General features: G+C 41.1%; 1 protein-coding gene across 7 annotated transcripts in view; it reads left to right on the top strand.

The window, feature by feature from the left end:
• TAF1 (TATA-box binding protein associated factor 1) overlaps positions 1–10001 on the top strand; it is a 32438-nt gene extending 22437 nt beyond the window's left edge. For 3 of the 7 annotated variants that reach the window (XM_080365469.1, XM_080365472.1, XM_080365474.1), the window contains 11 exons: positions 322–389; positions 759–881; positions 1700–1792; positions 1868–1952; positions 2472–2539; positions 2619–2735; positions 5585–5710; positions 6996–7094; positions 7381–7531; positions 8327–8504; positions 9598–10001. In XM_080365469.1, coding sequence (XP_080221595.1) covers positions 322–389; positions 759–881; positions 1700–1792; positions 1868–1952; positions 2472–2539; positions 2619–2735; positions 5585–5710; positions 6996–7094; positions 7381–7531; positions 8327–8504; positions 9598–9814 — 1325 coding nt within the window. In that variant the 3' untranslated portion in view covers positions 9815–10001. Of the gene's footprint in view, positions 1–321; positions 390–758; positions 882–1699; positions 1793–1867; positions 1953–2471; positions 2540–2618; positions 2740–5584; positions 5711–6995; positions 7095–7380; positions 7532–8326; positions 8505–9597 lie in introns of all 7 variants that reach the window. The other 4 variants (XM_080365471.1, XM_080365475.1, XM_080365470.1 and 1 more) reach the window with 3 other exon arrangements.
• The last annotated feature ends 624 nt before the right edge of the window (positions 10002–10625 follow it).

A 10625-nucleotide genomic window follows, 5' to 3' on the forward strand; every position in this document is an offset into this window, starting at 1 on the left:
ACATATTCTGGAAGTTTGGCAAAGGTGGAGGACTTAGAGGCCAGTCTTCCACAGGCACAGCTGCTTTCCCATAGGGTTTCCAAACCCTAACAGAATGTGTAACAGAAGTATGAATATTTGCTACAATTAACCTTTTCTCATATAAAATCCGTACTAAAATATAGTAACTGTGTGTACTGAGCATATACTGAGGATATACTCCCAGCTGCACTAGGAGTATAATCAGTGATGCTTTAGGAGTAAAGGTTAAGTCACACTGTGACATAATTGGCCTTTTTAATCAGGCTGGAGTATCTCACTGTACTTGCTGTGTGTTTGCAGGGCCAAAGCACTCACTGACACAGATATCTCAGTCCATGCTGGACCTGTGTGATGAAAAGCTAAAAGAGGCAAGTCTTGCGAATGAGTTGTGATCAGAGTGGAAGGGGAGGGATGGTCAGGGGTGGTTGAGGAGTTTGAGGATAGAGGACATGAGCATGCAAAATACAGTGGAAGAATAAGGGAACTCGTTCCCTGCGCCCCAGGGTGTATTTGATTTTTACAGTTTTAAATGTTGGAGACTTTCTCAAAAAATAGATGCTCATTTGTTACTCTAGTTACTTCATCTTGTATGTAGGCTTATATCTAGGCTATTATCCCCCCTTATTTACAAATGTCTACATTAAAAGGTGAATGGGAGTCTCTTTAGGAGAGAGTATCCTGATATTAACAGTGATTAATCTGGGGTCAGCCACTGATGTTCCTTACTTTTATTGCAGAAGGAAGATAAACTCGCTCGGTTAGAAAAAGCAATTAATCCCCTCCTGGATGATGATGATCAAGTGGCATTTTCCTTCATTTTGGATAACATTGTCACTCAAAAGATGATGGCAGTTCCAGATGTATGTAGCTTGAGTAGAGTGTGTATGATGTGTAAAACGTGGTGATTATAGTCCTGTGACTGTGTGTTTACATTGTGGTTGTTAGTGTACTACCAGAAAAAAAAAAAAAAAAAAAAGTGCTCTGCTAGGGAGCTGGCCTGTCATTTTCTGACTGGCACACTCACCCCCTTCTCACTGGAGCAAAGGTCCAGAAGTGAAGTCTGGGTTCCAGGTTTTTTTCCTGCTGCTCTCACTCCTGAATAGTGCCTGTATCAACCTCCCATTACTATGAAGTCACTGGTTTTCATTAAGCATGGCCATTATAAAACATACTCTTCTCCAGCTGCTTAGAGCATTTGCACTGGTAGAACTGGAAGCACTCTGAAAAGGTGCAGTTCTCAGGTGCAAATGAAACAGCAGCTGATTTCTAATGGATCAGCTTTACCCTCTGTTGTACTAGTTCATTAGTATTAAAAAAGCCCAGACTTTTAAGCTTACCAAATAAAACTGCACAGATAAGGACTTCAGTGTCACTCATCTATAAAGTGCATTTTATCTAAATGGAGTAAGCAACAAGAGTTTGTAGTGGTTAGACTGAATGAGAGAGGACTTAATGCCTGTCCTTTTGAAAACTTTCTTGGTTCCATTCTCTGTTGTCACCAAGTTCTCATTTCTATGTTTAGAAACAGATTTTAGAGGGTTTTTTTTGTCTGTGCTGTCACACCATGATGAACTGTTAAATTGGTGTATATATGGACTTGCTTTATGACAATTGTAGCTGAAACTGTAAAAATTTCTACACAGAAGCTTTCTAAACTTCTCTGTTTTCTTTCCTTCAGTCTTGGCCCTTTCATCATCCAGTTAACAAAAAGTTTGTTCCTGATTATTACAAGGTGATAGCTAATCCAATGGATCTGGAGACTATCCGCAAGGTATGTAGCTTGAACTGAGCAGCTACTTGAGAGATGTTTCAATTTGATTACTTACTGAGTGATGATCTCTTCCAGAATATCTCCAAACACAAATACCAGAACAGAGAGACTTTCCTGGATGATGTTAACCTCATCCTTGCCAACAGCATTAAGTACAATGGTAGGTTGTGAAACTAAGGCTTCAGCTGCCTTCTGTACTTAAATAAATAGATCTAGGCACATGTTCTGTACTGCTGTGAAAACCTGAAGCTGTGAATCCTAAGCTTGATTGTTTTCCATTCCTGCTGAGAAAAAGAGGTGCTTAAACAGTGATGTTTTCATTGCCATATGGTGCTTTATTTACCATCTTGTGCAGAGTGGGGCAGTTACATTTGGGGAGGATTTTCTACTTGTTCAGTGTGCATTTCTCATTCAGTGACTTGTTTCTGGGAATTTCCTTGAGATTGACAGGGTACAAACTTCCCATCTCCTAAATCGTATTTTTAATGCTGGAACAAACTGGTTACTCTTTGCTAGTTGGATGTGAACCCTGCTTTATCTTTCTCCTTAGATCAGAATGTGTTGGGATTTAGGGATCTGTGTCATGAGAGCTATGTAACCGAAACCTGTCTTTTTCTGTCTCAGTAGCTGGAACTGAGCAAATGTCAGAATGCATAAAGAGATTTGTTTCTTACCACAGGGCCAGACAGTCAGTACACAAAAACAGCCCAGGAGATTGTAAACATCTGTTATCAGACTTTAGCTGAGGTATGTGGACAACTCTGCTGTCAGATTTTTCTGTTTTAATTTTCTGTTCTGCAACCTCAGTAAGCTTCTTTGTTCTTAGTATGATGAGCACCTGACTCAACTTGAGAGAGACATCTCTACTGCTAAGGAAGCAGCGCTAGAGGAGGCAGATCTGGAAAGTCTTGATCCTATGACCCCTGGTCCCTACACTCCACAGGCAAGTGACCAAGCTAAGTTTTCACTTCCATTCTTTTGGTTTCAGTCTCCTGTATGGTCGTTCTAGAGGTGCCTCTTTGTTTACTGTTTTCCATCTGTCTGCAGTTTGTCTTTTAGTAGAGTATCTTGTTGGATGGTGTGCTAACAGCTATTTTTTAAGGATAAATATGAGAAGCAGTTATGATGCTTCTGAGAGTGAGCTGCCTAAGACAAAGAAAGTAATTTCCCAAGCTACTTGCAAAACTGGTCTCAAGATGAGCTTGTAGTGTTCAGTCAGGTACAACCGAATGTTGGTTAGAAATTCAAGGACTCTGCAAGTGTAGCAGTTAGAAACCCTCAGAAAGCAAAGCAGTGAAAAGGTAAGGAAAACATGAGGAAAAACCATCAATACTGTAGTGCTGAGGAGAAGCCAGAGACCTGTTTGGTGGGGGCGTTGTTGAAAAGGCTTATTGCTATGAGCAAAGAAATTGCCTGATATGGTCAGCAAAGTATGACTCCTCTGCATTCTTTGCTGGGATTCTTCACATTTCTTTATTTTGGTTCTAATGGAAATAACATTTTTTACTCTTCATTACTATTTTATAGCAGACAATTTTGTGTGTCAGTTACATTGCATGGATTATAGACCAAGTTGAAAGCATAATTCATAGTGGAGATTGTATGACAGACTGCTTTTTTGGTGTTTACAGTTTGACAAAGTTTTATAAGCTATTTAGACCTTTTGTTGTTGTTGATAATGATTCTTCTTGCTTTTGTCTGTGTGGTGGTTTTTAAAAACATCAGTAAAAAAATTTTAATCAGGAATGACAAGTTCATTCCTGAAAAATAAAATTGCCATTGGAATTTGCCTGATAAATTATGTAATGGTTCAAGGAATGTCATCCTAGTGTCTGAGATCTGCCTTCTGTTTATTTGGAAAAACTGTTGAAGTTCATAAGCCTTAGGAAAGATCTCTCTACCAGTAACTGAATGATTAAAATTCAGCTGTTGTATACCCAGTGTAGAAAGACAGAGCAAAGCTTCCTTTGCAGTTTTTCATCCCAACTGTAGATCAATAATTTTTTTTTTATTCTGTGCAAGTCTGGTGTGATTACATCTGGAAAGTTGCATTGAATTTTAGTAAAGTCAGAACAGAAAAGAGGGGCTTGAAGTTCAGGATCTATTTTAGAACTTACAAAGATTATTTTTAACAGAAAATTTTGTTTAGGCAATAAGTATACAAAGATTACATGGCTGGAGCCAGGATAGCAGGCTACAAACAATTGTAGGGCAATATTTTAACACCCTCCTTCCATGTCTCCCCACAAAAAAACACCCCAAAATGTAGCATTTTAGGAAGCTAGGAAAAACTTGCTGGGAATGATGATTGAATTCAATGGGGTGGGAATACTGAAGCTCAGTATCATGCAAAAAGACGTTCCAGGCAATGGGAAGTGGCAGGCTGCAAGGGAATCTTTGGAGATCAGTTGTTGAAACTATCTATTGACACATTTCAAGGAATATTAGATGGAGTCAAGGATGATCCCAATACCTCAGAGAACGAGGTACAAAAATGTCATTCTTCTATCTGGCGGTTGCCTTCCCAAGAGTTGTATTACCTGTTCTGATTTTTTGTCGAAGTTGATGATCAGGATAAAGGAAGAGAGGCCTGAGCAGTGAACTGCCTACTAGTTGTCTGCTCCTTCTCTGTGCTTGCTAAAGGAGACAGCATCCTGAGCTTCTCCTCATCTGAAGGCCACGCTTTCTCTCTGCTTCTTGGCTGGAGGTACACTCCTGCTTCCCACACTCCCAAACTTGTCACAGATAGGCAGGTCTGGTGATGGTTGCTTGGCTTTAGTTCCCTTTATTTCAAATGCAGTTGTGATGACTAATATTTATCTCCCTGTATGTGTCTTCAGGAGCTGGACTCCACTCCAGGATATAAAAAGCAAATCCAGCAAGTAGAAGGCTGCCTGTGGTTTACATGTCTGCTTAAATTCTTAGGCAGCTTGTTTTGACTATTTTAAACAGTATTGCTACTGCTCATAACACTTTCAGGATTGTTATGATACATAAACTGTGTATTGTAAGGGCATCTTATCAAAATCCTAACCTGTAGTTCCTCATTATCTCTTCAGTGGTCAAATGGCATGCAAGCTACAGATTGGCTTTTAGAACGTTTTATCCAAACCTCCCTTTTTTCTTGCTTTTGTCAGCTTTAGGGACTCTTGAGACAGTGATTTACATAGAATTGATTGAAAGCTGAAGCTTTGCTATTTCATATGCAATAGACTTTTCCCAGTTCTGATAGCAGCACTGTGGTTACACCACCATTTCCATTGTAGGAATGGAAAAGGGCCATGCTGAGTCAAACCAAAGGTTCATGTAATCAGGTATTCTGTCTCTAGCAGGGACCAGAAGTAAGTGGATGCAAACGTACAGTGATCCTTCTTACAGTGAAGCCTCTCTGCTTCTGGCAATTGGCTGTTCAGGCACCTTAAACTGGTGTTGCATCTGGACCATTGTATTTATGAGTTGCAGAGAGGCCTGTTCTTTATAAATCTATCTAATCCTTTTGGAGTCCATTTACGATTTTGGCCTCTGTAGGATTGCACTGTATAGAAGTACTGACTTCTACTTTGAAATCTGCTGTTTGGCAAACCAAACATGAGGTTGTGATCCATTGCATTTTACCATGTTTGTTCTTTAAGAATAAATAGCTTATTTTGATTAAACAGGATTTAAAAATATAAACACCATGCCCAAAAATGCATTTTGTCCTGAAATCCCAGTCTTGCCTCTCAAGATACTGTTCTAATCTCAGTCCAGTGTCTGAGAATGTTATGTCTCCTGTTTCTACATATACTTTAGCCACCTGATTTGTATGATACCAGCACTTCCCTCAGTATGTCACATGATGCTTCAGTCTATCAAGATGAGAGCAATTTGTCTGCTATGGACACTCCCATCACTACCCCAGAGAAGCGAGGAACTCAGGTCAGAATCCTCCATTTTTTCATGTGGTTGGAGAGTTGGGTTGTATAAGCAAATTACTGAAGGGAGGCAGTTACTTTGTAGGAAACAGGTGACAAAGATCAGCAGTTTTCCCAAGCAGAGAAGAGAATCCATTTCAAAAGTTACACAATTTCCTTCATTTTGACTGCTTTGAGGGAAAAGGAAAAAATTAAAGAGCACTGGGAATTGAGACACTGCAAAACAAAGAATAGAGAATCAAAAGCTGCAGAAGAATCTGCCTAAGGCCAGATATTTGTTTGCTTCACTACTTCTGGGAGTAAAAAACCTGGTGACTCATGCTACAGCGGGCTAATATGCAATCCCTTGTTGATTCTGAATAGGGAAATGGTGAAGTATATTCTACAGATTTGGAAGAAGATAATTAGATTATTATGGTCACATCCAATGATGATTAGAAGCTCTACAAACACCTAGGAAGAGATGGTTGCCACTGTAGTTACCTTATAGTTGTAAAAGAAAACAAAAAAAAGGTGACAGGTTACAGTAACTTGTTACAGTAACCACAGAGTATTTTTTCTTATTCTTTATTCTGTAAAAATAAATTTTAAAAAAATCTTGGAGGAGAGGGAATAGCAGAAGGAGATGCAGTAATATAACCATGAAAATAAATTACCAGGAGGAGGAAGAAGGTGAGGAGGGCCACAAGACTGAAAGTGGTATCAGAAATACTGGTGAGAGCTGTTCTGGGCAATCCAAACAGAGACTGAATGTGAACAGTTCTGTCTAGTATTGTGGCTGGCTGTAGCTTTGAGAATGCCTTCTAGATTTGGAAGCCTTCAAGCTTTCTACAGACTTTCAATTTGTAGTGTTTGGGACAGAATCTGCATGTCCTCTCTACCTTGGACTCACGGTGATTGAGGGAAGGATATGAGAGAGAAGAGCAGGAGAAGATTTAGTGGAAACTGATGTCTGCTTTTAAAATATTTTGTGAAAATAAGCACTTTTTGAGACCTAGTGGTATTTTCCAGAAATGGCTAGGTAAGCAAAGAACTCTTGGTGCTGTAAGGCTGGAGATTCCCTTTTCAAGGATGAACACATCAGGATAAAAGTGTGTGGAGACTGTGTGCTCTCTGATCTTGGAATAAAGAGAGGAAGGATCCTTGCTCTGAGAGTGATACTTTTCTTTTTGTCTTTCCGCCCCTGTACTCCCACACTCATCATTGTGGTCCACATGTCAGTCATACCCTTTGATATATGTCCAGTGGTGCCTTCCTCAATGGTATTACTCTTTGTGTTCTCCATTCAGACACGCCAGGGGCGAGGTAGGCTGGGCGAGGAAGACTCTGACGTAGATATTGAAGGGTTTGATGAGGATGATGATGGGAAACCTAAGACTCCAGCCCCAGTGAGTATATTTACAGAAATCCCAGCCAACAGTCTACGTGTTGACTTGCATACTTGTGGTAGAAGTCTCCATAGTATAAGGGTTGTCTGCTATGTCTGCCACCCTGAAACACAGCAGTATGAGTAGTGACAGCTAGACTCTTAAATGTAGTTTTAAAATGTTAGCATTGTGAAATAAGCGAACGCTTCAGAATGAACAGTGTGATAAATAATAGGCATGTGCTAGAAATGGCAGCAGTAGTTTCTATGTTCTTTGATCTTCACTAGCCCTGTTCTGTGTCACCTAGGAAGTTGAAGATGCAGATGGTGACCTTGCTGATGAAGAAGAAGGATCAGCCCAGCAGCCACAGGCCAGTGTCCTCTATGAAGATTTGCTCATGTCTGATGGAGAAGATGATGATGATGGGAGTGATGAAGAGGGAGATAATCCTTTCTCATGTAGGTGTCCTTTTTTATAAAAGGTTGAATAGGAACTGGTTGTTCACAAACCCAGCTAATCTTCTCATGCTTCCATCACAAAAACATGCAGTAGAGAGAATAGAACATAATTGGGATATGTAGGCCAGGTGGTCTAGTAGTCAAAAAAAGAAGAGACACCAAAGGGCAATATGAGAAGACTGGATAAACATAAATGGAACTGAAACCAAAGTGGAGTAAGAGTGCTGTAAGCATGGACACAAAAGAAAGTTGAGTTAAGACAAGATCTGATCAACTGTATTTCATAAAGTGAAACTGCAAATGGTTCTGAAATGTAGGGGACTATGATCTGGTGTGCAGAGCCAGGAATGAGCAGCTTAGTAAAAGCACAACATTTATTTTGATGTGAAACAGTGGTCGGTGTTATAGAGAACTGTTAAGAGGTGTCTGGAGGTTCTTCACAGTGTTTCCCCGTTTTACTAAAAAACTGGCCATGCAGAAAAGCTTATAGTGGCATTTAGTGATGGCTTCTGAAAGTCATTAGGGGGGAACAAGGAGGAATTATTCAGAGTAGACAAGCAAATAAGGCCTTTTTGAGTAATGGTGGTAATGAGATTGCATTTGAATAACATCAGAATTGAGTATCCAGTAAGTGGTATCACATCCCAAATACCCCTTCTGCTACCTTGTGGAGACACTACTTTGTGTACATTCCTTACAGTCAATATTATATATAGCCTTTAAGCAAAGACAACAGGTATGTAACTGACAGAACAAAACTTTCGATTTGTGACCAAATGTTGGCTTATCACACAGCTATCCAACTGAGTGAGAGTGGCAGCGACTCAGATGTGGAGCCCAATGCAGTGAGACCTAAGCAACCTCATGTTCTTCAAGAGAACACACGAATGGGCATGGACAATGAAGAGAGCATGATGTCTTATGAAGGAGACGGTGGGGAGACATCTCATGTTATGGAGGACAGTAATATCAGGTAATTACAGCTGAGAATCTTGTTATAATTGTTTTTCAAAACAAAATCCCTTCTCTTAAAGATTTTGAAGTGTTTATCATAGAAAGCTGAAGAATATTTCACATTTTTTCTTTTCTGTTATTTTGTCATTGTTTTTATTGCTGCAACCATTATTACCATAATTGCAATGTACTTCCTATTGACAGAAACTTGGTTTTGCTTTTAGATTTTCACTAATGAAAGTGTTGAAGTAAAAAAGTTTTTTCTTGTAGGTAGACTTCCTGTACATAGTGATTTTGGAAGGCAGGACCAGTAAAGGTTTTTATAGGTTGTTTCAGAAAGTACAAGATGCCTTTGAAGTTACAAGATGATTTAGCTGATCAACTTCATGATTTTTGGCTTTTTTCTCTAAGAATAAACATTTCCTTACTTGAAAGGAGACTGCTTAGTTGAAATCCAAAAGGATAGGAATATGCATAGTCTGTATTTTGGAAGGAGTTCCATTATTAGAAAATTACAAGTACAGCAATATCAGCTTTATTTTGCATTTTTGTTTTGCATTCACTTGAGGGAATACTGACCTATTCTTCCTTCTCTGGCCATTATATAGAGTATTAGCATTAGATTCTCTGTTATTTTTCAACTTGTGTAATTCTGTCCCTTAATGCTATTATTGATGTTTGTTTAATAAATTATTGTACAGATAGCTCTGCTGGGTCAGACAAATGCTTGGTCCAGTCCAGTAGCTTGATGGTAGCCAGCAGAAAATGCTAGAGAAGATGGTGAGAATGAGCTGTCTGCCTTTCTGTCTGCAGTAAAGGTGACAGATGGAAGGTGCTGGAGCAATCTGTTTCTCCTCACCTGAGTATATCAGAGTGCAATGAGGATGCTAGTAGGCAATTGTTTCACCAGGAGAGCTGGGTGTTTGGGTTTTTTTCTATTTTAAAAAGCTGGCCATTGACAGAATTGAAGTGCACAGTGGCTCCGAGTGTTCCACAAGGACTTCAAGCCAGGGAACTTTTACAGGAGTTAAATACAGAATTGTTGGTATCAGCAGCTGATTTGAATATTTGATAGTATAATTAATAGATAATGTATTTCTTCTTTCTTGTAGTTACGGCAGCTATGAAGAGCCAGACCCAAAATCCAACACAAGGGATACTAGTTTCAGCAGTATTGGAGGGTATGAGGTCTCGGAAGAGGAGGAAGAGGAAGAACAGCAGCGCTGTGGGCCAAGCGTATTAAGTCAGGTCCATCTGTCTGAAGATGAGGAAGACAGTGAGGACTTCCATTCCATTGCAGGAGACAGCGACCTGGACTCGGATGAATAACGCCCTTTCCCGAGATGGCGGTGTCCTGGGCCGCTCTGGGCTCCTGCCTTTCCCTTGTCCCAGTTTGGTGTACGGAACAGCATAGCGTGGACTGTTAACAAGAAGTAGATTGTGTATATACTATTATAATTGGTTTTAAAACATGTTATGTGACTGAGTAAATGGTGAAAAATAAGCTTTAGGCAAGCATGCCCTGCTGAAGCTGCGGGTCGTCATAGCCTGGATGATGATTTGTGTGGTGTTCTTTGGTCTTAATAGATGTAAAATAATTTCTCATAAATACAGGCCTGGTGGCATACACGCCTGTCTGTCAGGGGAAAAAATGCTGCCGTTGATAAACAACTGTGGAACAATTTTCATTTCACGAAGGGCCGGTTTTCGCTGGGAGCAGGGCACTGGAGGCAGCGGCCGAGGCCTCGCCCCGGGGTGCGTTTGGGAATTGCCGAACTGCTGGGAAAGCTTCGGGCACCGGCTGCCCTGCTTTGAGTTTGATTTCCGTTGTAACGTGCGGCCGGTCCCCTGCATGAGGAACCCGGTAATCGGAGGCTGCGGGAAGGCTCGTTAGTCACAGGGGAGCCCTCGCGCTGTCACCGGGAAAGTACGCGCAGCCGCGGGGCTTCGCGGGGACCGGGCGGGGGGGGATCGCGACAGCGCGGAGGAAGGGGGGGAGGGGGGGGGGGGGCGGTTGCGCCCGCGCAGTGCGGCGGCGTTTGTCGCAACGGCTTTGCGCGGAAGGATACCGCGCTGACAAAGCTGAGCCCCGCGACTGCTCGTACGTCGCTGCCTCCGGAGGGGCTCGCTGGGCGGAAGG

This window comes from Falco punctatus, assembly GCF_963210335.1.
Source record: "Falco punctatus genome assembly, chromosome: 15".
Lineage (NCBI taxonomy): Eukaryota > Metazoa > Chordata > Aves > Falconiformes > Falconidae > Falco > Falco punctatus.